The 27,620-nt window shown below is 38.0% G+C and overlaps 1 protein-coding gene across 2 annotated transcripts in view; it reads left to right on the top strand.

Annotated features, from left to right (window-relative positions):
- Window positions 1-425: 425 nt before the first annotated feature.
- ITGA2 (integrin subunit alpha 2) overlaps window positions 426-27,620 on the top strand; it is a 147,001-nt gene continuing 119,806 nt past the window's right edge. For both annotated transcript variants that reach the window (XM_020996873.2, XM_020996863.2), the window contains exons 1-2: window positions 426-720; window positions 23,247-23,364. In XM_020996873.2, the coding sequence (XP_020852532.1) occupies window positions 675-720; window positions 23,247-23,364 (164 nt within the window). In that variant the 5' untranslated portion in view covers window positions 426-674. The remainder of the gene's footprint in view (window positions 721-23,246; window positions 23,365-27,620) is intronic.

Raw genomic sequence — 27,620 nt, 5'->3', positions numbered from 1 at the left:
TGATAACAGGTGAAAGAAAAGTTGTTTCTTACCTCCCCTCCCCTCCCCTCCCCCACACACTTTGGTGTAGCAAGGTTAAGGGGCAAAGCTTTTTTTCCCTAAAAACTCAAGGCCCAAGTTGGGAGGAGTCTGGGGTCTTGAGAAAAAAGAGTTGACAAGTAATTACTTCTTGCTTTTCCTTATCAGTTTTTTCTCTGCATACAGGATTGTCCGGAAATGTGTCCCTGTCCTCATGAATTAAGGGAAGGCACCGACCTAACAGCCCATGAAGGGGTGTGGAAGAGTTCGAAGCTCAGCTCCCCACTTCAGAGACTAAGGGCAAGGTTTGTGAGGTGAGGAGAAAAGAGGGTGTGTATAAATGATTGGTGGGAGGAGCCCCGGGTAGATCCGGCGCTGAGGGCGGGCCGGGGAGGGGCCGCCTGATTGTTTTCTTGGCTGATGGCCCAACTGACACCCCCTCCTGAGCTGCTGCAATGCAAATATCCAGCCTCTGGTCCTGTGCAACTTTTCCCTCTTTCTGGAGTCAACTTCTAGCCCACTGCTAGGAAAGGGAAAGAGAAAGAGGTTGAGAGGGTCCACTTCGGAACTTTCTTCGCTTTCTTTTAGTCCTCTGCAAAGGCATTCTTGGGTACACCTAAGTGCTGCTTTCGCCCCAGATACCAACCGAACGAAGGATGGGGGAAGTCAGAAACTGGGGCGCTCTGATGCTTCTCAGTCAAGGTAAGTAAAAGTCTTGCCATCTGCAGGGTTTTGTTTTTTTTTTAATAAAGCGAGAGATCTTTTTACCAGCTCGGGAAAGAGAATTTAGTGCTGGGGGGCAGAAACGTGATCTTGGGAAGAAAAGTTTCTGAAGGCACCAGGCTATCCCTTCTTGGACAGGGACTGGAGTAAGAGATGAGTGGACAGACAAACCGATGGACTGACGAACGGAGGGTCGCGGCTGCGCGAGTTTCAGAGGAATTCTCTTGGGAACTGCAGCAGCCAGATTGTCCCCAGGGTGCTGGGCATGCAAGCAAAAGGGAGGCTTTGGAAACAATTTAAAATCCTATCACCTGCCTACACCCAGCCCTTCCCCACCCCACCCCAGCCTTCTGCCTGCACACCTTTTGTGTTCAACTTTTCACTTTCCCTTCCCCCTACTTTCCCCACCACTCTTCAGTCTTTTTTTTTTTCTTTTGGCAAATGGGAAGCGGGTTGGTGGATGGTCTTCGAGGCTATCTGATAGCTTTTGGTTAGACTTTCCTGAGATTAGATGCGTTGTTTTCAAAGGAAACTTTCCAAGCTAAGACTGACAGGTGCTACGACCACTACAGAGCCAGCCCGCCGCCTGTTCCCCGCCCTCACAGTGGAGGTGCGAGAGTGCGGAAGGATGGAAGGAAGAAAGGGGCTGGGGGGCAGACAGGAGCTCGCCCCGTATTCCCAGACTGTTCCCTCCCCCCCGCCCCGAGCCAGCCCTTCCTTGCCCAGCGGTCTCCCCGACACAGGCTGTTTGTTGCTTTCGCAAAGCAACCGGTGACCCACTGCCCTCTACGTCCGGGCCTCCCAAGAAGAGAAGTCGCCTTTACTCTTTCCTTGTCTCCCAGCCGCTTTGTAGGTGTTTCCTCTCTGGCATAACTCGGGAAAACCGACGGCTCTTAATCAATGTTTGGCAAAAGGGAGTTCTTCCTTCCCCTCTGCTTTCTCCCTATTGTTGACTGTATTCAGCTTCTGAAAACTCCAGGAGGGAAGAATCGTTCCCACGTTTCTGTGATAATGTAGACAGCACAGACAGTGCCTCGAACTGGACTTCCCTGTTGATGACGGCCTGGAACTGAAAAGCCTTGCTTAGAACGTGTTGGCAATTAGCAGTGATGGAGATAGTTAGGGAATGAATCTGATGTCCATTGTTCCCGGAGTAGTGCTCAAGAACAGTTTAGAAAGATTAAGGTAGATGTCATGGCATTGAAGTCCTACCCTCTATCTATTCCGGAAAAGGAAAATTGTTCTCTGACCTTGAATATCTAGCTGGTGACCTTTGCATTTTTTTTTCATAGTGACCATCAAAAGCATCATGATGCAGTGTTAGCTGTGGGTTAGGGAAGACATGCAATAGAAAAGGACTAAAGTCAAGTCAGAGGTTTGAGTCTCAGCTCTGCTGCTCATTATCCCTGTGATCTCAGGAAAGTCATTTCACTGTATGGGCCTCAGATTCCTTAAATGATGGAGTTGGACCAAATAATCTCAGAAGTCACTTCTTACTCTAAATCTGAGATCCTATAACCTGGGGTAGTTTTACTTCCCTGTGCCTTCCAGCAATTTTGCTAGGCCTTAACTAAGTAGGATCCTTTGCCTCCTTGCTAAAGGTTTTTAAATAAGCATCCTCAGTATACCTTTTAGGTTAACAAATTTTACTGACGAAAAAAAAAACAAGTCATGGAGTTTTAGCATTAGGCCTGGAGAGAGATCAACCCTGCATGGGTAATTGAGTAGAATAAAAATCATGTGCCCTGCACTAGACCACTGATCTCTACTAGAAGAGGCCCTTGAATAGAGTCCAATCCTCTCCTTCCCTGAAAACTGGAAAGGGTAGAAAATGAAGATCTTTTTGTGGTACCTACCAGTCTTGGTCTAGGACTGTGTTAATGATGGAAAAAAATCTCATAATCTTAATTCCTTTATCGTCTTCATGTTATTTATCAACATTGAAAATCAGCTAGAGGATGTGGGCTGAAAAATGTCACTGTTTTCCCTTCTCCTGGTTGCTTCATCTGAGGAGAAACTGCGGAAACACAAGCTTGTTTTCATGGGAGTGTCCTAACTTGTTCTTTCAGGAACCCAGACACACCTGAGTGGAATGTGTTGCTGCAGGGCCTCATCAGACACAAGGATTTTAGCCTGTAGTGATTAAGACCTACTGAATACAAACATCTCTTAATTCTGAAAAGATAGAGATGATTTAAAATCACAAAGTGAAAAAAAGTTTACTTACTTCATTTTCTGTCATTTTACTCTTCTAACAAGAAGTTGCATTCCCGAGGAAGAGAGCTTTAGCTCAAGTCCTTATGACTATGATATATAAAAACAGATTTATGGGTTGGGAATATCTATAAATCTTCGTAGTTAAGCAGGAAAATGCCTTTGAATCCTTCATGATCCATGCTAAATGTGTAATGGGAGACAACATGAGTCATTGACATCTAGATCTAATCTCCAACCACTAAATCTTGGTCATTGCTTAAGTAAGGACTAGACCCTTGGGGGAGGAGAACCCTGTGCTTCCCAGAACACCACTAACTTGTTATCCGAGGCCAGGGCTAAGCAAAATTATGAAGTTGGGATACCTAGCCCCTCATCTTTCCCCTTCTGTAGCTCTCTTCTAGTGTGATCCTGAGTCAAGTCACTTAATCTATGTTTACCTCAGTTTTCATAACTGTAAAATAGAGGCAATAATAGCACCTACCTTCCAAGATTGTTTTAGGACTCAAATGAGATATTTGTGAAATACTTAGCACAGTACCTGGCACATAGTAAGCAATTAACAAATACTTGTTTCCTTCCTTCATTTCTTCCCTCCTTTTGCTTAACTTTCCTTCAAGATTTGGTGTTCCTCTGCTCCCTCTGGCATCACAGAGGCCGCTGTTTCCATGTCCTGCTCAGGACTGCCTTTTCTGGGAATGTTCCATGCTTCAAAAGCATCCCTTCCTTTTCCTCTTGTAACTCTGCCTATGAAAACTCCTAGTTGCTGGTAGCAATTAATGGGGGAAGGAAAATTATGCTAGAGAGGTGACTACTGAGTTTCTTCTCTTTTGAAAATTCTGGTTCAAGGAAAGCCTGTGATTAAGAGGGTGTGTGTGTGTGTGTGTATGTATGCATGCCATCCGGCTGGGATGACACATGTTGATCCAAAGGGAAGCATCTTGGTGACACTTTAGTGAGCAGTACAAAGTGAAATAAAGTATTTCAGGCACTGTGGGGGAGATATTTTTTGGTCTAGAGGCCCTTCCATTCAAAGTCTAACTCCAACCACAAAGACTGTTTACTCTGCCTACTTATAAGCCTGGAGCAGGATGTTCCTGAGATAGGAAAGAAAAAAAAAAGGAGGAAACTATATAGAGTTATCATAGAATGTTTAAGGTGGTAGAGACCATGGAAAAAATAATAGCTAACTTTTATATAGCCTTTTGAAAGACAGCAACTTATAGTGTGAATGAAAGCCACTGGATTTAGAATCTAGTAGACATGGGTTCAAGTCCTGTCTCTGACACATACTGACTGTAGTACTCTGGGCAAGTCACTTAAACTCTCAGTGTCCCTGCAAATTCTCTAAAATCATAATTTGCAGAATACTTGTGATCCACAATGGTAGAAGGAGTTTCTTTGTTGGGAATTCCCTACACAAGAAATCCACAAACATTTTGGTCTCAGGACCCCTTTACTTTCTTAAAACTTATTGAAGCCCCCAAAGAACTTTTGTTTATGTCCATCAGTCTATCTATTGCGCTACCTAGCTGCCTTAAATTTAAATTAAAATATCTTAGTATTATCTTGAAAATACTTTTGACCTTGAGGGCCCCTTGACAGGGTCTTGGGAATCCTTATGGATCCCTAGACCACACTTTGAGAACTAGGCAAAATTGTCTATACAATGTTCCCTACACAATGAAATCCTCCTCACCCCCAAAAGGGGTATGTGTGTGTGTATTTATGCATGTAGTTATTTAATGTTGGCAAACCTTATCTCACTGGATCCTCACACAATCTTTTAAGGTAAATATGAGAGAAATTATTGTCCCTATTTTATAGATGAAAATACTGAGGCTCAGATAGGTTTAGTGACCTACCCACAGTCACAGAGTGAGTATTAGAGCAGGGTTCTAACTAATGTCTGTTTACTCCAAGCTAAAATTCATTCCACTAGAACATGCTGCTTGCAGGTTTAATCATTTTCTGAATGGGGAAACTGAGATCCAGAGAGATGAAGGGAGTTGTTTGAGGTCATGTGGCTTAAGGCAAAGATGGGATTCAAGCTCAGCTCTCCTGGTGCAGTGCTCTTTCAGTAATGTAACATGCCTTCTTATCACTATGATCACAAAGACAAAAATGGAGGTCGTTTTCCAACCCTTTCAGGTGACCGGTTCTCTGTAACTATTAGTAGAAGGACTGGAATCTAAGAATGCTTCAAAGGACCAGGTTGCATCAGCTGATGAAGTGTCTGTGTATATACACACATACACACGCATATACATATACGTATATGTATATACACATATGCATACATACATGTATATATATTTTTTCCATAAGGTAAGGAAAATAGAGCTAAGTAGGATGAATTTTTTTTGCAAAGTAAATTATAATATATGCTTGTAATTATTTTGTATTTAAAGTGCATTTGCACAAATAGGAGAGAGATAATCATAAATTATTTTTAAAAAATTTGTGTCATTTGATGGGACTTCTAGTATTAAGTTTCAGAGAAGATGCTCCCCTTTATTGGAAGAGGAGGTTTTCCTGTAAGCAATGAAATCAAAAATCCCCATCCCTTCAGGTGACCAAATGATTTACCAGGGAGGATGCACTCAAACTGTTCTCTGCAAGGTTATCAGTGTCCTCCCAAATGCCAATTCCTCATCACTGTCCTCATCCTTAAACTTTCCGTAGCCTTTGACACTTTTGCCCACAGTCTCCTTCTTGTTCTTCTACCTTCCTCATCACTTCTCCATCTCCTCCACTGGTTCCTTTTCCTCATCCTGCCCTCCCAAGAGTGGGACATTTTCTCCATCTCTAATCTTTATCTTTTTCTCATTCTACATGCTCACCTTTGTTGAGTTCATCCCCCACCGTGACTTTGATCATGACCTCTCTAAAGATGATTCCCAAATTTCGATCTTCAGTCCTTTGCTCTTTCCTGATTGCCACTTCTGCATTTCCAAATTCTTATTGGTCGTCTCCACCTGGCTGTGTCCCACACACCTCAAACTCAAGGTGCATAAACTAAACTGTCATTATCTTCCCCTGCAAGAAAAAAAAGTTCCTTTCTTTTGACTTCCCTATTTTTGCCATCTTCCCTGGCACTCAGCCTTGAAACCCAAGTTGTCTTGCATTCTTTCTTTTCCTTCTCCTGCTACCTTCATTTACTTGATAAATTTGTCTGATTCTATCCCAGTAACATCTTTTTGCCTCTGTCTTCTTTCTGTTATTATTTGAAATAGCTTAACTTATGCTTTCTTTGTTTTCCACATATATGGTTGTAGTAGCCTCCTAAATGGTCGTGCCTTCTCTGTTTTCTCCCTTCTCCAATCTATCCTTCACACCATGGCCAAAATATTCACAGGTTTAATCAGATCATTGCTGTCTGTTCTCAAAAAACCTTCAATGGCATCTCTTTGCCTTACTTTAAGGGCCTATGATTTTGTCAGGGTGGGTGTACCATCTGCTGATCCAGGTCACATAGTAGATGATTTTTAAGAGTTTACTGGATAATAGGTCAAGAGGTGGAAGGGATCTCAAAGACCATTTCATCTTAGACCCGTGTTTTACAGATGACTAAACTGTTTCCGTGAGTGGTTAAGTGAATTGCCCAAGGTCACACCCCTACTAAATTCCAGAGGGAGGATTTGAACCCAGGTCCCCTGATTCTATATCCAGTGTGCTTTTACTACATCACCCTACCTCTGATAATGAATCTCTTGAGTCCCACTAAGTTAGCTCTCACATGAAAGGTATGTAACGTCTCATTACAGTGATGAAACCAGTGTTCAGAATAAAGGATGTCATAGTTTCACTGTCATTTTTCTGTAAAGACTACATCTGGAGCACTGTGTTTCATTCTGGGCATCCTATTTTAGGATCCCGTTGACTGCACAAGCTGGAGTTAGTTCAGAAAAGTATGATGAGATTTGATTGGGAGCCTGGGGACCCTGACATACAAAGGAAGATCAGAAGAAAGAAGAATTAGGGGATTATCCAAGATAGCTGTCTTCTAATATTTGAAGAGTTAACAGGTAGAAGAAAGATTTAACTTTGTTCTGTTTGGCCCCAACAAGAAAGAACTAGGAGCGCTGGATGAAAGTGACAGAGATTTGAATTGATATAAGGAAAAACTTTCCCTTCAATTACAGGTGTCCCAAAGTGAAATGGGCTCTCTTGGGAGTCAAAGGAAATCAATGGAAATCTTCAAACATAGGTTACTTGTCAGACATGTTGAAAGAAAATTGCTGCTCAGGTGTGGCTTGGATTAGATGATCTCTGGTACAGTGGATAGAGTGCCAGGCCTGGAATCAGGAAGATTCTTCTTCCTGAGTTAAAATCTGACCTTAGATATTCGATAGCTGTGTGACACTGGACAAGTCACTTATCTTTGTTTCAGTTTCCTCATCTGTAAAATGAACTGGAGAAGGAAATGGTGAACCACTCCAGTATTTCTGCCAAGAAAACCCCAAATGAGGTCATGAAGAGGTGGACACAACTGAAAAACAACTGAACAACAGCAACAAATTCCCTCCCCATACTTCCCTGCACTCCAGTTATTTTTCATTTGTTATATTATTTTGTTAGCAGTAGTAGCATATTTAATGTTTATAGAGGGCTTTACAGTTTACACAGAGTTTTATTCACAACATTCCTGTGATGTAAACAGTACTAGTATTATAAATAGAAACCGTGTTTTAAGAAGTATTTACTATGGTGTTTCTCCATGTTATTTCCTGAGCTAAAAGATGACATAAGACAGCAGCAATAATAATAATAGCTAGCATTTATGTAGCACTTTAAGGTTTGCAAAATGCCTTACATGTTTTATTTTACTTGATCCTCACAACAACCCTGTGCTCTTATTATCCACATTTTACAGATGAGGAAACTGAGGTGCAGAGAAGTTGAATGACTTGCCTAGGTTCACATAGCTAATAGGATCAGAGGCTGGATTTCAATTCAGGTCATCCTGACTCTGAGTCTAGCACTATTCCTCCTGTACCACTTAGTCACCTTTGTAAGAAAAAGTACAATTTTTACTTCTAGAAGTCTGAAATGACCAGATACTTTTTTTATAGAAAATACATAAGTTTGATGCATTATCTATTTATCTCAATGGAAAGAGAGGCTTAATTATCAATTTTAGAAGAACAATTTCATTTCATTTTGCTCAAACAAAGCCATTCTGGCTGGCAGAAGCCCCACATTCCCTCAGTTGTCATTTGCAGTTATTCATTTAAAGGTAGCCTTTGTTTTTCTTTGTTCAGGCTTGATCTCATTTCCATGGTTACTTTATAGAAATGCAGACAGAACACAAGCTGGACTCATTTCAGAACAGTTCAAGCTACACTATCTCAATACATTTTCCATTTATCTTTGAATCCTAACTTAAAACACATTCTCTAAGCCTAGTGTGTATACACTTGGTGGGATTTCAGCTCTGCAGCCTTTAGCTTTGGATTATTCAAGTCCTCAGTCCCCAGTCAGGATTTTGAGGATCTTTTTCTGGGCAAAACCCCCAGTGGAAATAGCTTGCTGCAATATATAGGCATTTTAAGATATTTATCTATGGAATTTTGTTTGAGGGTGGATGAAAAAGAGAAGAGGAGGGAGGCAGAAGAGGAAGTTACACAGCCAAAGGTTTTTTTCCAGAAAAGAGTAAAAATAGCAAACTTTGTTTATAATCTATGAATCAAAAGAGTGGCTAGCCAAATTTATGAAGTTAAAGGTTCTTTCTAAATAAAATCTTAGTAACCCAAATTGAAAGATGACAGTCTACAATTCTTGAATATGCAAGTTCTTTTTGTTTTATTACTATGGTGTTATTTGGGGGTGGGGGCAGAGATAGCATGGTTAGCAGATAGAATGCCAGGGTCTCTGAATTAGGAAGACCTGAGTCAGACACATACTAGTTGGGTGACAATGGGCAAACCTCTGGCAACTCTCTAATCAGTCAACAGCCATTCATTAAACAACTGCTCTGTGCCTGGCAGTGTGCTAGGTGCTGAGTATGCAAAAACAAAACAGTTTCTATTCTTTAGAAAAGAACAAAAGTAGTGTAGAACAAGACTGATAAACTGGGTTGAAAACAAACTATGGGTAGCCTAAAGCATCAGGCAAAATAGATTTTAATATAGGGAATCATTGAAGATTTTGGATTGGATTATTTTGGTACCTGTGTGAAGGATGAATAGGAGAAGGAAGAGATTAATGGCAAGAGGTATATTCTAAGACCCTGAAGTTGTAGTTTAGTAGAGATCTACATGGGTGCTTAGATTTTCCTCATAAAGAATTACCGAAACCCATGAAATCATAGATCTGGACTACCCATATTCACTTTTTCAGTCTGTGAAGATGGGACATTATTGCTCAGGTTAATCTGGGTTTAATATAACAGTGGTTTGTTCATATAACTATTTTTCAGGTTCATCTGAAGCTGGCCCTAGCTCCTTATAATGGTAGAGACCCTATTAAGTGCTTTTATAATCATCCAAGTAATAATGCAAATATCTAAAGTAGCAGATTTCTGATCTGCTGCCTAAGGAAGAAAAAAATTGAATTTTTGAGAGTTGGGATGGTTCTGTCCAGTTGCTACATTTAAAACCACCCTCATCCCTGACAGAATTGACTTTACCTTGCTTTTCATTATCCCCAAATATGTTCAACTTAATTCCATTGCCAGTGTGTATTTCTGCTTATTTTTTCAAATTTTCTCCACCTGATTTTAAAATACTTCTAATGACTTAAGCTTGCTGACCTTCTCCATTCCAATGACTCCCCTTATCACTTGTATGTAGAGGATGTCCAAAACTTGATTGGCAGTTCTGATATCTCTCAGCTCGGGTTATAAATTCCCAATGACTGTTGGATATCTCTGCCTGGCTCTCTTGGCAACTCAAACACAACATGCCCCAAAGTGACTTCATCATTCCTCACCCTTGCAACCCTTCCAGCAACAAACAACACTTTACCTCTTGATTTCCATCTATTGAAGGATGATGATTTCTATCTTTCTAGGCACCCAGATTTGAAACTTCATTAGTTTTTGACCCTTCCTTTTCTCTTGCTCATTATGTCCCTACTGATTCTACTTCTCTAATATCTCTTTTCTACCCCTGCTCACTATCTTTTGCAATTAGTCACCCTGACACTAGTCTCTTCTCTCCTAGTCATCCTTCACAGTCACCAAAAGAATCCGAGTGATTCCCTATTGCCTGTATGTTAAAATATGAATACTTTTGCCTGATGCGCTAGGCTACTCATAGTTTGTCTTCAACCTAGTCTATCAGTCTTATTCTATACTACATTCATTCTCTCAGTTTCTTTTTTAAAGAATAGATTTTTAAGTTCACTTACATTTCCTACTGTATTTTTCTCCCGATGCCCCCCACCCCCACCCTGGGAGAATCATCCCTTATAATAAAAAAGAAGAAAATAAATTCAGCAAATCTAATCAATATATCTAAAATTTTTGAAGATATAGGAAGTATCCCACTTCTGAAGATTTCTCACTACTGAAAAAGAGTGGGAAGGAGATATCTTCTCATACCTCTTCTTTGTGGTCAAGCCTGGCTATTATAATTTTGCAACATTGAGTAACAATTGTTGTGCTGTTGTTCATTCAATTTACATTGCTATAGTCATTGTGTATACTGCTTTTCTGGCTCAACTTTGCATCACTTTATGTGTCTTTTCCTTCGTCATATCGGTCACTTCTTACACAGAATAATATTCTCATACTTTCATGTACTATAATTGCCTTAGCCAATCCCCAATTGATGGATGTATACTTTTTTCTACCATAAAAAGTGAATTACTATAAATATTTGGTGTATAGGAGCCTTTTTTTTTTTGCCCTTGATTTCCTTGGGGCATATACCAAGCTGTGGAATCTCTGGGTCAGAGGATGTGGACATTTTAGTCTCTGGAAGGTACTACTATTTTCCCCCTCCCCATTATCCAGGTGTGTAACAAGGACATTATTGACTTCACTCTCCCTCACCATACCTATCCAATGAGTTTCTGAATCTTGTCAATATCATCTCTACACTATCTCTTACTCTATCCTCTTCTCTCTATTCAATGGGATACCACTCTAGTCCATCTTCTGTCATCTTCTTTTGCCTGGGTTTTTTGAAAAATATTTTGTTGGTATCTTTTGTTTTCATATCACCTAAATTTCCCCCCTTTCCCCTATACTACAACTGTACCTTATAACAATGATTTTTTTTTAAAAAAAAGCAAGAATGTTAAATAGCAAAACCATTAAATATATTGATAAAAATCTGTCATTACATGCAATATTTCACCCCTGTAGACCTCTCATTTTGGCAAATAAGCAGGGGAATGTATCTTCTCATACCAATTTTTTTGGGGCCAAGCTTATTCTTTGTAATTTTGTGACAAATATTTCCAGTTGTTTTGGGATTGTTGTTCTTTCCCTTTTCATTGTTATAGTGAATGTGTATATTATTTTCTCAGCTCTGCTTAGGTTACTTTGTATCAGTTTTCATTTAAGTCTTTCCATGCTTCTCTGTAGCCATCATGTTCATTGTAATAGTCACACTAATATCACCATATACTCATGTATCACAATTTATTTAGCTCTTCTCTATTATATGGGCATGCACTTTGTTTCTAGTTCTTTGCTACCATAGAAATGCTGCTATAAATATTTTGGTGTGTATGTAAGGATCCTTTTTTTTCTCTTTTCCTGTTTCTTTATATATAGATAGATACAGATATAGATTTTTTTTTTTGGTGATTGACACCCTTGAGGTATGTGTCAAGTAGAATCTCTGGGTCAAAGAGTATGGGCATATTAGCTTCAAATTGGTATTCCTGTCTCACATATCTCCCTGTTCCAAATCATCCTCCATGTATTTGCCAAAGTTCTTTTCTCAAAGCACATGGGCCTGACCAAGTCACTCCACTACTCAGTATGCTTCAGAATCTTCCTATGTTGTTTAGAGTCAAAGAAAAACACCCATTTAGTATGTAAGTCCATTAAAACCTAATTTCAATCTACTTTTTGAATTTTATTATTGATTACTTCTCTTAATACCTTCTGTGGTTTAGTTTTCTGCACACATGACACTCCATCTTTGGTCTTTGTAACACAATGCCAACAAATATATCTTTGTGTATGTGTGCACATGTGGATTGTGCAAGTATAGGTATATACATACATGTGTGTATACACATGTGTATAACGCATCCGCATGTGTGTGTATGTATAGGTCTCTTCCACTAGAATCTAAGTTCCTGAGGGCAGGGACTTTCACTTATGTTTTGTATCCCTAGCACCTATAGCAATACCTAGCACTTGATAGGTGCTTAATTGTTGATTTGTTGATTGAGATATTCCTTTCCTTTAAGGTCCAACTTAGGAGACACCTTCTTCAAGAGTCCTTCCTTCATTCCTCTAGCCAAAATATTTCTGTGTATGTATGCATGTGTATACACACAAATATATAATTATATTGTACATATGTTATATCATGTGTCATATATGTGATATAAAAATATACAGATCAAATGGATAAATAGAAGATGATGAGCAAGCAGGGCACTAGCAGCTGGTAAGGTCAACCTCATCTAACTTTTGATAGCATTTGAAGATAACATTTAATCTAAGCTTTGAAGGAAATTAGGGATTCTAAAAGTCAGTTCATTCACCTGCTTTCCTCCAGCCACCACTTCAGCCCAAATCTACAGCTGTGGTTGGTTATACACTACATTTCTGCTTGGATTTCAGTTGGCAAGCGTTTGCAGAAAGGTAGCTTCCTAGGCATGATTCCCTTATGCACTGTCATCAGTATCTGTCCTGTCTCATCCATTATTTTGTGTATGAACTTTCTGAAGGCAGTGAGTGACAACGTATACTCTTCTTTGTAACTCTTCATAGATTCTCGATGGTACGTAAGACAGAGTCCATATAGGATAAATGATGATTAAGGAAATTCTGCTCTGTTGAATAGATTTTGACTTATTGTATGACAGATAAAGTGTTCAGTATTCTGCCTTTTATTAAGTACCCGAGAGAAACTGGAGGAGTTATTAATTGTATTTTCAGAACTTAGCACAGTGCCTGGCACATAGGAGGTGCTTGATAAATGTTTATTAGATTAGATTGGAGTTGGTGTTAGATCCAGGAATACCTGCATTCTGGTTCCACCATTGGCTAGGTGACCCTTGACAAGTTACTTAACCTCTTACTGATCTAAGACTCTCCAGGATAAGGGTTCTTAACTAGGGGTGTGGGAACTTCAGAAAATTTGATAGCTGTATTTTAATGTAATTAGTTTCTTTTATAATCCTGTGTTTTATTTTGTCAGCTTAAAATATTAATCTGAGTAGTCTGTAAGCTTTATCAGACTGCCAAAGTTGTCCATGATCCCTCTCACTAAAAAAAAAAAGTTATCTTTTGTAAGTCTAAGACTGTTAGTAGCAGAAAAGGTGCTGCTCTGCATTGGTAGCGGGACTTTTCTCTTCCGGGATTTCTCTATACCAGTGAAATTTCAGGTCCAATCCTTTTCTGCTGTTAAGTACCTACTGATACAAAGCATGTATATATACATGTATATATAGGTAGACATCACATGGTGATATGTAATGCTATTTAACTGATCAGAATTGTAACTCGTTGAGAAAAGTGATGCTCTCTAGAAGTTTGATTAACTACCTTGTCTTACAGGTTGTTGATGGGTGGTACACATACTTAATAAATACTTGTTGATTGGTTGATTAGGTGAAAAGGAATGTTTTGCTGCTTTACATCAGAAAAAAAGGTATAAGAATCATTTTGGAAGGAAAAAAGACATTATAAATGTTTATTGTCAACAAAAACAATCTCATATATAGATAGATAAAAGTATATCATAAATGGAGGGTGATGTCATACATAAAATTCTTGGTCTCCAATAAGGTAAAACCAAACAGATTAACAGACAGCAAACATGCAAAGAAAACACTTTTGATTCTGGGTTCACTTTCAGATTGGACTACAACACCCATGACTTTTTCCCCCTCTTTTCACTCCTAGTCCATATATACACTTCTGGTACTGATTTAGTTCTGCATCACTTCATACAAATCTTTTCATATTACCTTGTATATATTTATCATTTTAATATCATAATTTATTCACCCACCCTCCAAGTTTTGGACAAATAGGTCAGATCCTTTTTTTTTTTTTGCTATCATCAATAGAGAAGCCACAATTTTCTTTTCACAACTAGGTCCTTCCCTTCCCCATTTCCATTTTAAGTTATCTTTTTGAGATAAAATCTTAATGCATAACAGGTATAACATTCTTGTGTTTCTCATTTTGGACTTTTTTTTAAAGAATGATGTCAAAAAGTATATATCATGGAACTTAAATAGTCTAGTAATTGCTTGAAGTACATGTAATTTATAACTGTAACATGCTATTTTTCTAACCCTTTTTAGCTGTCATTGGTCTTTGACTTGAAGACAATGATGTTGAAAATAATATTTCCTGTGGTTATGAGTGTTTGCAAAATATCTTGATATGACCTGTGCTTCTTTCCAGATTGTTACACATGTTCTAGAGTATATACAAAAACAGAAGTCTATTTGAAGAAACTTTTATGGTTTGAGGTTCTCCTTTACTTACTATCAGAGTCAGCAGCTGAGTGATTCTGCTTCCTGTTTATGAATCTTCTTGGGGGGTCCCACCTACTGATGACTTTGTCATTCTGTATTTAACGTGCCTGGGAAAGGATGATTTTGCTGATCTTAAATATGGTTGCTTTTTTTTAGCTGATTGCTCTGTCATTGCTTTCTTTGGTAGCTAGGGATTAGACAACTGAATAGGAATTTGATTTGCATTTAATTACATCCTTATGGGTCTGTGAAGAGGTCAGTAGCAAAATACCCCTAAAGAAAGCTGAATAAAATGACTTATTGGAAGAAATAATTTAAAATAAGCCTTTTAAATATTGGTAAGCATTTACTGAATACAATTATAACTGACCTATAAGACCCAGCAGATTCATGAAATTGTTCCTAGGCAAAGACAAGAAGTATCCAATGTACCCACTCTTTTGTAAGCAAGTTATTTAGATCAATAGTGGGGAGAAAAAAGTGAGGCTAACCATTTCACATCATATATAATTGAATTTGCACCTATCACAAGACCTCCTATGATTTCACTTGCATTCTGTGAGTTCAGTAGAAATGTTTGAAAACAGAGTATGCTTCATTGGATAGTAGCTAGATGTATTACATCTCCAATACTCCATGGATCTGTCCTCTCCATGATATGGGTATTTCCTCCAGCTATGGATGCAGATACAACTCTTCCATGCCTGCCCATCCTCTATCATTCTTGTTTTCTCTTAAGTTTGCCTTAGGATACCCAAGGTATCAACCTTCCTTGTCAGGATACTCATGGAACACACCACTTATCTTCTGGTTATCCCTTGCCCTTGCCATGTGACTAGCCCCAAGCAGTATATACTGTTTCCATACAGATGGACTAACAATATTTCAGACATAAAACTTCACTGGTAAAAAGTCAGTTATAACCTTCAAAGATGCAAGCCCTTTGACAAGAGTCAGTAAAATGTAAAGCACTAAAAATATAAAGTTCTACTAAGGCCTTTCTGGTCAGAAACATCAAAAGAAAATTTTACTTATTAATATTAATTAAGATATTTATTAATGCTGCTAAGGTATAAGATAAAATCAGGAACAAGAATTTATTTTAAGTAAACTGGATATCAATAACTCCTGGTGATAGGAAGAGGAAGAAGATTAGCCCCCATGATGTTCTAGGTTGGCCTATGTAAATAATAGTCATCTGTTAAAGGCTCTGAGTACCACCGAAGAGAACTGAAAGTTCTCAAGGCTGCTTTAAAGTCTTGAATAAGGAACCAAGAATTATTCCTTCTTAGTCATCCTTAATGGATAATTTATTAGAGAAGGATACCCACTTCTTTGTTTGGTCACTAAAATTGGCCAGCTCAGGGTGATAAGGTAGGTTTCTGTCATCTACTAGCTTCCTTTCAGTTATTAAAAAGGCAATGTTGGTTTGAAAAATAGTGCACCCTTTCTCTGTAATGCTTGTCTCCCACTCTCAGAGCCATCTCTTCGAACAGAAAATACAATAGTGTGGGAAACTATTCATCAAACTAATAAAAGCATCATGAAGTCTAACTGACAATAAGTAGTGTTTCATAACCATAGTTCCCCATGTCTGCTCAGGAACAGGGGGAAGTACCTTCTCATATCTCTTTTTGGGGAACAAAATTTGGTCATTATAATTTTGCAGTATTCAATTTTGATTACTATTATTGTTTTCATGGGGAAGCTAGGTGACACAATGGATAGAGTACCATGCCTGAAGTCAAGAAGACTCATCTTTCTGAGTTCGAATCTGGCCTCAGACACTTACTAGCTTTGTGACCCTGGGCAAGTCACAACTCTGTCTCAGTTTCTTCATTTGTAAAATAAGCCAGAGAAGGAAATGACAAACCATTCCAGTATCTTTGCAAAAAACAACAAACAAAACAAACAAACCCAAATGGAGTCACAAATAGTTGGATGTGACTTGAAATGACTGAACAACAATAACAATATTGTTTCCATTTACATTTATGTATATTGTTTTCTTGATTCTGCTTGCTTTGTTTTGTATCAGTTCATGTAAGTCTTTATGTGCTTCTCTGTATCCATCATATTCATAGTTTCTGACAGACAAGTATATTCCTGTGATATGACTCATTTAGCCATTTACCAATTGATGGTAATCTCTATTTCTAGTTCTTTTCTACTACAAAGAATATTGCTATGAATAAGGCAAGGCAAGGCTATGGGCATTTATTAAATGTTTGAGCATTAATAAACTATATGCCAGGCACTATGCTATGGACTGGGGATGAAAATACAAGAAAAAAAGAAAGATAGTTCCTGCCCTCCAGCAGCTTACATTCTAATGGGAAAAGATAACATATAAAAAGAGAACTAAGAGGGGAAAGTAAAGAGAAAATAGAGGAAGGGAAATTGCGGCCAAGTCTGAAGAGAGTAAGAAGCACAGATGGGAGGGGAATGAACCATTGTTAGCTTGGGCTCTTCCTAAAAGTGGAGGCTTTAGAAGTAACTCACCAATGGGAGAAGTTGGCCTGTGTGAAGGAGGTATGTTTCAGGGTAAGCATGACCTCAACAATAATTTTGACCAACAACTTAGTGTCTTATTTGACTAATACAGAGACACCAGATTGCAGTGAGCATTGCCTAGAAAAGAGCTCAGGAATGTAAATGCTACTTTCTATTGAGGGCACCACCATCCTCTCAATTGCCTAGGCCCCCAACCTCAGTGCTATCTTTGATTCCTCTTTCGCATTCCTTACACATGTCCATTCTGTTGCCAAGTCTTCGTGTTTCTACCTTTATAACATCTCTCATATATAGCCTCTTCTCTTCAGTTCAGATAGACACTATCCTGATTTGGGCTCTCCTAACCTCACATCTGAACATTTGAAGTAGCTTGTGGTTGATCTCCCTGACTCTTTTACCACCTATTGAAGGAGACCTCCCATTGGCCCTTCCCTCTGAGATGTTCTTCTATCTGCTCTGTATATACCTTGTGTTTACACAATTGTTTTTGTGGTATTTTCCATATTAGAACATGAGTTCCGTAAGCACAAGGACTGCTTTTCCCTTTCTTTGTGTCCCCAATGCTTAGCAAAGTTCCTGACACAGAAAATGCTCAATAAATATTTATTGACTGATTGATTTACTGAAAGAGGCTGTGAATATTGAGAGGATCCCCTTAATGATAGAATAGGTCCAGCTTTTTTAAAACTAGTTCCTGAATAATTTCAAAATATTGTCCTAGGTTTCTGGGAAACTTCTGTCTCTACATAGAGTAACCATCCATCCATCCATCCATCTTATTCATTCACTCATTAATTTTAAAAGGCATTTATTGAGCTCATATTTTAAACTAGAGCTGTTCTAGGCTTGGTTGGGGGCATAAGATGAATATAAATAATTGGAGAAATAAGATAAACATATGAAATAGTATGTGTCAATAGTATAGTGACAAAATGGGTGTTGTAAACAATAAGAATTATTGGACATCAGAGAAGAGGGAGATCAGCAGGGCCTAAAGTGTTTGGGAAAAACTTCTATTAAAACTTAGTAGAAGAGTGTTCTGAAAATCCTGAGATCTTGTGGGAAAAATATTGTCAGTTTATTTCCATTTGTTCTTTCAGCATTTATGAATTTACTGTGAGAAATATATTGTTAAAAAGATTAATCAGTGGAGTAGTACACACAGATTTCTAGGTAACTACACAAACGTGCTATTTTGAAAGATCTGGATTTCTTTTTTTCATGTAAAAGGAATTTAGGAAAGAAAGAAAAGTGGAAAAATAGAAAGTGAATCCATGAGATGGTGTGTTTTGTATTTCTTCCAGTAATAGTTGAGCTTTGAGTCCTCGTCCAAAATTCCTTCTGCCATATTTCACTGTCTCCTTTAGCCATTTGGAGACTGTAACAAGCTGCCAAATGGCAGCTCACTATTGAGAATCATTAAGGAAAACAAAATCATAGAATTTTGGGGAAACACTTGTCATAATAAATGGATTTAAGAAACAATTATAGTGGGCATTTTGAGCTTTTGTAGTGGACATGATAGAGCTGAGTAGTTCTAAGATTCCTCAGCTTATCATTGACTTTTTGGCCTTCTGACCCACTATTCCTTAAGTACCTTATGCTCCAGTTGAACTGGACTATTCATCATTCTTCAAATGTGTCCAGTGCCATTCTTAGAACACAAACTGTACTTTCCCACCTCTATGGCTTGTTCATACTATTCTATCTTTAAATGGTAGCTACACCTATGAAATTCCTACCTGTTTTTCCAGGCCTAGATAAAATTGTCACCTGTTTTAGGAAGGAAGTCTCCCTTCCCTGAGCATTTACCTTGCTTTCACATTCTACTTTATGTTATGCCCTGAATAAATTGTATCCTCTAAGAAGGCAGAGACTGTATCTATTTATCAATGCATTTTCTTAGCGCAGTCGCTTCCTCATACCCGGAAATTAAAAAAAAAAAAGGATTTTGAAATTGCCCGGCAACATAAATATATAAGAAATGTGTTAACCGAGTGCTTTGGGCTGGCTGAGAAGGAAAAAAAATCATTTACCAATTAAGGAAGGTTCTGGGAAAGGCTTGTTGGAAAAAATGGCATTTGAGTTTTACTTTTCAGTCCAGACTTAAGAACTGGAAAGAAGATATTTCAGCCAATCAGCCATTGGCAAGTGTGTGATCACTCTGTGTTTTTTTCTACTGAGACCTGCTGTGAGAGAAAGGCATCTGGTGGTAAGGGCAGCCCAGAGCTCACAGAGCCTGCACCAGACAGGTTCTTGGGGGCTACGTGAAGCCAACCCAACTTCCTTTACATTAGCTCTAGCTGCGGTTCCAGCCTTGTTTGCCTCAGCACCAGCAGCACTGTCTTCTGAGGTGACCTCAACAAACCTTGAACTCAATTTGAAATGGTAGCCATTGAACCATACATAAAGATCCCTGCAGGCCACATCTTGATTTAAAAAACCACATGTTAAAACTGTCTACATTTTATTGTACCTTTATTTACTTTGTTAAATATTTCCCAATTGCATTTTAATCTAGTTCAGGGTCACTTGGGAGTGTTGTAGGTTGTGTGCTTGACACCTATAGGAACTTCCATGTCTAATTACAGAAGATTGTTTCTTTCATCTGATTTTTAAGGGGAAAATAAAGATCTGGTAATAAACATAGCAAATAAAAATGGATGAGTACTTAAAAAAATTCAGGTCAATTGTGGGAATTTGGGAGCTAGTGAAAAAGGAGAGAAAAAGGCATGTGTGAACACACTTTTAGGGGGCCTGATGTATTCATAAAATATTGTCAATAAGAACTTAAAGCCTGATGAGGACTTTAAAACCATCTGCCTAACTGAGGATTGTGCTCTTGTGGCCTTCGCCTAGAAGGCTGAATAAATTTACAAGCTAATCTCTAAACTTCTTAATGCCTTCATTTTTCATCTACTAACATGAGGAGACTGGACCAAATGATCCCCAAGGTATCTTATTGCTCCAACATTCTAGGACTTCTGTGCATTCAACACATTGATTTCCATCCAAGGTCGAATATTAGATGTCTTAACATTTATGCCAATAATAATATCAAGTAGCTTCTTTTCTCTTAAAGTTCTGTAAGTACAAAAAAGGTTTATCAGTCTGCCTAATATTATTATTTAAATTAAATTTTATTTTCAGTTCTGAATTCTTTCCTTCCCTCCTCTTCCTACGCTACCCATTGAGGCCAGAAAAACAAATTACAAAATTACAAAAAAAAATTATAAAGATGAAGTCATGCAAAACAAATTCTTGCATTAGTCATGTTCTCCCCCCCCCAAAAAAAAAGAAAAAAGAAAGAAAAGAAAAGAAAATACCCTTTAATTTGTACTCTGAGTTCTATCTGGAGGTAGATGACATGTTTCATCATGAGCTTTTTGGAGTTGGGGTAGATTATTGTGTTGATCAGAGTTATCAGGTCTTTTGAACTTCATTATCTTTACAATATTATTATTATTTAAATTGTTCTCCTGGTTCTTCTCACTTCACTTCGAATCAGTTCATACAAGTCTACCCTTATATAAACCTTATTATTAGAAGTAACATTAAAGTATCTGGTTTTAACCTTTAAAGGACACATTAATTCAATATCCTTAGTTTCTTTGGAGTCAAATGGACTAAACTACTGGAATGACCCAGTATGGAAAAATTCATGTTCTTATGTTATGCATTTACAGGTAGGGGTTGTATGGTTCCTCCCACTCCCACCCTCATATTCCCTTTCTTCTGTATTTCATTCAGTTTGGACAATTAAATGAAACCAGCAAAATCCTTCCTTTTTCCCAACCCTAGTGCCAAGGTATTTTCCCTTTAGAGCTATCTCAAAATTTGGTTTCAGTGTAGTATAGAATTAATTCTATAAATAGAAACTTGAAACCACTAAATTTCCTAAAGCCATCAAAAGCTGACCTCTCAGACACCTCGAAGAGAAGCTAAGAAACTCAGGACTGGAAGTAATTTAAATACCTCAAGCACCAAGTGAAAAATGAGGAAGAAATATTAGTAACAATTTGTGTTTTGCTATCTAGGAAACAACTCTCTTTGAAATTCAAGATGGAACTAGGCTAATGTTCTAATCAAGAGAATTATATATTGTACTGGAGTACAAAGTCTATACTCTAGAAGTCATTAGCTGTAAGAAAATAACTAATTTTATTTTTAATTATTGGATGCAGCAAGTTATATTGCAATCCATAGGAGTACTTTGACCTTGTTATATTTAAGAAACAGTGCACACAGACACAGATACACATGCGCACGCGCACACACACACACTATGTGGTTTGTTGATCTTTGCAAAGCTCTTTACAGCTATTCACTTACACTTAATCACAAATAAACTGGTGTTAAGAATTCACAAGGCAGCCAGTAGAGTCTATTATATTATTTCTTATTAAACTTAGCCTATTACAACTTTAGAAAAAGCTATCTATACTTCCTCCCCTCACAGTCTTTTCAATCCCTTCTAATCTGACTTTCAACTTTACTACTTACTGAAAGTGTTTTCTTCAAGGTTATGAACAATACCTTTGTTGTGGTGGTATTTTTTTTTTTGGTATTTTAGAAGCAGTTGGATGGCACAGTGGATAGCACACACAAGTTCAAATCCAGCCCCAGATCCTTATTATCTATGTGACCCTGGACAAGTCATTTAACCTGTGTTTGCCTCAGTTTCCTCATCTGTAAAATGGGGATAATAATAGTACTTACCTCCCTGGGTTGTTTTGAGGATCAAATGAAATAGTATTGGTAAAGTGTTTAGCACAGTGCCTGGCACATAGTAGGTACTATGTACACATATGCATTTTTGTTGTTGTTCAGTCATTTCAAACATGTCTGACTCTTCATGATCCCATCTGGAGTTTTCTTGGCAAAGATATTGGAGTGGTTTGCCATTTTCTCTTCCAGCTTATTTTACACATGAGGAACTAAGGCAAACAGCATTAAGTGATTTGCCCATGGTCAAAGAGCTAGTAAGTGTTTGAGGCCAGATTTGAACTCGTGAAAATGGTCTTCCTAACTTCAGGCATGGCACACTTATTCACTGTTCCACCTAGCTTCCCTTTACATATAAATATACCATAAAATAAATATATGTACATACATACATATATTGTATATATAAAGCACAAATATATACACACAAATAAAATATTTCTATATGTGTATATATTTAACATGATATTATAAAAATTTCCCTGTTTGTCTAAATCCCCTACTCAACTCCCATCTGCCTTCTGTGTACTTTATAAATGCTTCATTGACTTTTTTTCTATTCCTCTTATTTGCATAATTATCACTACCTCCTTACTCCCCCACCCCAATTCTCCTTCCCACAAATAAAAGCCATTGATTTCAACAAATAAGTATAGTTAAGCAAAACAAATTTAAGTTGTATTGGTTGTGTCTGGAAATGCATATTTCATTTTGCACTTACAGTCCATCACCTCTATGTCAGGGGATGAGAGAAATGCTTTATCAGCAGTCTTTTAGAGTCTGGATTAGTTATTGCATTGGTGAACATTCTTAACTTTTCATGACTGTCTTGTAAAAGGTTGCCCCTAAGGTTTGTTACATCATTATATCAAAGTCTCTTTGAATTCTTCTTCTCTTGGTTACAGCAGGGCAGCTCTCTGAGACTGTCTGGTAGCAAATAAATCACAGGCTTAATACTAAAAAGCAAAAAAAGAATGAGAGGCAACTTAGTGGAGTGGGTAAATAGCTAGACAGACTGATAGTCCTTAAGGCTTGGGTTCAGATCTTGTTTTTGACGCAGAAACTATGTGATCCTGGTCAAGTTATGTTACTGCTTCTCAACGTCCCCAGGCAACTATGTGAAAGCATAAGTTACAGATGAATTGCTGATCTGCATGGTTGACAGAGGTTCCCAGCCAGATAGTTCCCTACATTGATGAATCATCAGCTTGGCATGCCCTGCCTCCCCCAAACAAATAAACAAAAACCTGAGTATGCAATTGCTGACCCATTGGAGGATAAAGAAGGATTGCTTTTTGAGGTTATTCACTTAAGGTAGTGAAAACTGGTGAGGAATCTTTTATAGTTGCACAAGTTGAAGAAAATCTGCCACAAAATTCTATCCATATTTGAAAATTATAGCAATCTATTTTTCTTCCTTTTAATAGTCCTTCCTTATTGTGCTGCATATAACATTGGTCTCCTGGAAGCAAAAATATTTGATGGTCCTTCAACCGAGCAATTTGGATATGCAGTACAACAGTTTGTAAATACCAACGGCAACTGGTAAGAAAATTTTAATCATTTTGTGATTGCAGCTAAAAAATACAGATAAATGACCTCATTCACATATCTACAGTTTAAGATTGTTCCCCTTCCATTTCTGTTTTACTTCTGTTTATTTCTCATTTTCATAAATATGTGTGATATACATTTTGAAAAACCATACTATAATTTCTTTTGTGGTTTTAAAAAAAAGTCCTATTAACAGGAAAGTTTCAATGTTGTCTTATCAGATGGGGTAATGTATGTAAAATGCTTTGCAAATATTAAAGCTTATATAAATATAAGCCATTTAATATTGATATCAAAATAATGCTATTTACATTTTTTAAAATCTGAATTGAGAATCTTCTAATGATTGCAATGGTAAGTTTGTAATAGTTAGAACATTTCACCACTTGAAGGATAGGGATAATGTGTGTATTGTGATGTTTCCAACTTCTTCTTCTAGCAGTTGATGTTCCAGTGACATCTTAAGTTTTGTTTTTTTGAGTTTTTTTTATCTGACTATTGAAAAGAAAATAATGAGAGGCAGTATTCCTAGAATGCTGAGTCCAGTTGGTCCTTTTGTATGTGGTAAAATACTAACTGGTGGGAGTCAGTAGATTGAACATTGGGCCTAGAGTCAGGGAGACCTGTGTTCAAATATGACCTCAGACACCTACTAGCTGTGTGACTCTGGTCAAATCACTTCACCTCTATTTCCCTCAGTTTCCTCAACTGCAAATTGGAGTTAACAGTACTTACTTCACAAGATTGTTATGAGGAACAAATGAGATGGTTTGTGAAAAATGCTTACACAGTGCTTGGCACATAGTAGGTACCATATAAATGCTCTTTTCTTTCCCCTCTCCTCTTTAGATTCCCTCCTGTTAGACTTACATAGGTTCCCCCTTTACCACCTTCACTCACAGAGTACCTTGCTCAATCATAATTTTGAGGTGAATATTAAAGACTAGAGGTATAAATCTAAGTCCTAGTGTACCCATGCAAAATGTTGCAAAGAGGCCCACTTTCCAGTGAACCACAAAGTTTCTTCCTGTGCTCCAGAAAGTAGTAAGTAGAAAGTAAGTAAGGACCTTCTTTGGGTGAGAGTTACATAAAGAAAACAATATAGCAAGCAACTTAATGGGAAAGGACAGAGAGTTAGTTCTCTTTTATCCCTCTGCCCTTTAGACAATATAAGATACCATTGTGATGATTGTTGAGTGTGAAAAATCATTTGACTTGGAAGAACAAAATACCACCTTACAAGCTCTTTTACAATAAGGTGTCTTCCATCCATATATTAAGATCATTCAGCATTCCTTAGAAGATGTAACAAAAGAAATAACCCTATTTAGGATTCCCCTTGTTAATAAACATCAGGCAAGGCATAAAAGAGGGAGATATACACTCACCAAAGGGGCAAATGGGTGGCACAATAGATGCAGGAATGGCCCTGGAGTCAGTTCAAATCTGACCTCAGACACTCATTGTGTGACCCTGGGTAAGTGACTTAACCCTGTTTGCCTCAATTTGTTCATCTGTAAAATGAGCTGGAGAAGGGAATGGCAAAGCACTCCAGTATCTTTGCCAAGAAAACTCCATATGGGGTCACAAAGAGTCAGACAAGACTGAACGATTAAACAACAACAATACACTCATCAAGTGTCCACCAATGTGATGGAGAATTAGTGTAAAGGTTGGTGTGAGGAGAGGACTAACTCCCTGCATTTGGTGAGATACCCCAGATGCTTCTGTTTTCAGGTGACATTTTGCTGATTTCATCAAGCCCCAGAACAGTGCAGAGCCTTCTGGGAAAGTTCTTTCAGAGGAGTTTGGCCGGACGTCCATAGGGCAAGTCCTAAATGGATGATGAATGTGTATTGCTTAGATTTTAACAAGCTTCTAAATATTCTACAGAGTATTTTCCAACAACTATATATCTGTATGTCTGTATTTACAGATATATAGCTATAAATGTCTTGGACATACTAGAGGTAGCTATTGAGCCTGGCCCAGATTGGGAAATGAGGAGGAGAATGGCCAGGATTGCTTTTGGGAAATTATAAAGCACTTTTACTGACCCCCCCCCCAAGCTTCCCCTAACAGCAAAAGCCCATATTTTTTAATACAAAGATTTTAGAGGTATATGTCATTGTATGTCAGTGAGATCTGGAACACCTATGTTCCTAAGGAACTAAAAATGAGCATATAGGGCAAGAGAAAGCTGTGTAATGGGCATGAGTGGCTATAGCATATTAAAACCAACAAGTAATCCTGAAGAGCAGGATAAAAGAATGTTGTCAAGGAACTGTAAGATAAAAAGCGACGATGACAGGTGGATGGCCAGAGAACTCTGTTGGTACCCTGTTGGGGTCAGGAGGAATCAAGGGAGGCCTGTAGCACAGTAAGTGGTTAGATCCCTTGTGGTGAAGTTCTGGAAACTCATGGATGAGATGCACAGGATAGGCAGTCAGGGATGAGTGGAAAACTTTATCATTGAAGAGAACTCCCAAATTAACTAGGTCACAGATTCATTTGAGTATTGAGGGTCCTGTACAGGTGGAAATACATTGTACCATTTAGTGACTTACATTTTCTATTTAAAAAAAAATCCTGAAAGCCATTCATGTAAAATTTCTATGGAACCTATTGATTTGAAATGTAAAGTAGATGCCCTAATACTGTGGTTAGGGAGTAGGATTGAAAGAATGGTTCACTTGTTGCAGTTTACTCTGCTTTTAAATAGTGAATTATTTGACTGTAATGCCAATGCAATTACAATGACATTGCCTGCTCAAAATTCTTGAATGTTTAGATCTTGTCATGGAAAGATATAGTTTTAGGATTAGAAGTAAAAGTAACCATGTAGTTACTTTCATGTGGTTGCTAAAATCTCAGATAACACCAAGATAGTATGGATTAATCATAGTGTTGCATCAATTTGTAATCCACTCAAAACCTGGATTCATTATTATGGAGATGACATCTCTTATCAAGCCTTATTCGTGAAAATTCCTTAAATGATCAAGGTTGGAATCCAATTTACTTTGAAGACCAATGACCTTCTTCACTGAGAAGGATCCTATTACAGTAAAACTTTGTTTTTGGACTTGGGCTCATTTGACCAGAGCTTTGCTGACAGTTGGCTTTATGCTATAAACAAGAAGAGAGTTTGCTAAACCAACTGATAGTGTAAATGAGGTAGCAGGGGCTGTCCTTGATCCCCTAACAAAGAATAGGGGGAAAAGAACAGTATAGTTGAAGGAGTACGAGGCTCTTTCCTTCTGCCTAGAAGGGACTCAGAAATTACCCAGTCCAACCCCCTTATTTTACATATTAGGAAACTGAAGGTTAAGTAACTTCCTTAAGGTAACAGAGCTATTTGGTGTCACAGTTGAGATATGAACTCAAGGTCTCTGACTGTAAGGTAGATCCAGCGCCTTTTCCACTGGAGGAAGTATATATTTGAGAATAAATGTGATGTAAAACAAAAAGCGTAAATGTAAAATATGATGAGTAGTCCATTAAGAGGAAAACTCTTTGTAAAATTATATGACATTCTGGGGGCAGAGCATGGGGCATATTCTAAAACATGATGGGGTTTTTGTGGTGGGATATCAATCGACAAGCATTTATTAATCACTATTAATCACTTACTAATGTTGTAGGCACTGTGCTAAACTCTAGGGAGGCAAAAATAGTCACCTGCCCTCGAGGTGCCTACATTCTAGCAGAGGAGACAACATGTGTGTTAATAGGTAGACTTAAGACACAAGATCCTCAAGTTCATATTTTGATTGAAAAAAGATACCAGAGAAATTCAAAGTAATTTCTTGGGGAGGTCAGGATAGTCCTTTGTGGAGGTGGCACATGGATTGAGTCTTAAAGGAATCTAGGATTTCTGCAAGGGAGAAGTGAACAGAAATTACAAGAACAGGCACCAAGATGGGAGATGGATGTTACATATAGGAATACTTTCACAAGGGTCTGATTCCTCTGAAAGTTACTGTGGCTGTCTTCATTCTGAGTCTATCACCTCTCTTTCTGGAAGTGGATAAGATGTTTCATCTTAAGTCATCTGGAATCACATTGGAAACACATACTAATCTGATAGGGAAATGCATAATCCCAATTCCTTTCCAAGTTTAGTAAATGGCATTCTGTCCGTTGGTCCTAGCAGTCTTATATCTTGCCTAATATAATTGAGACTCTCAGGTTCAAAATAAGCTTTTGCACTTATTCATCCACCCTTTGTAATTGGTAATATAGTA

The sequence above is a fragment of the Phascolarctos cinereus genome, unplaced genomic scaffold (assembly GCF_003287225.1).
Source record: "Phascolarctos cinereus isolate Bilbo 61053 unplaced genomic scaffold, phaCin_HiC Scaffold_4;HRSCAF=312, whole genome shotgun sequence".
Taxonomy (NCBI): domain Eukaryota; kingdom Metazoa; phylum Chordata; class Mammalia; order Diprotodontia; family Phascolarctidae; genus Phascolarctos; species Phascolarctos cinereus.
This window is presented reverse-complemented; position numbering and strand designations above follow the sequence as displayed.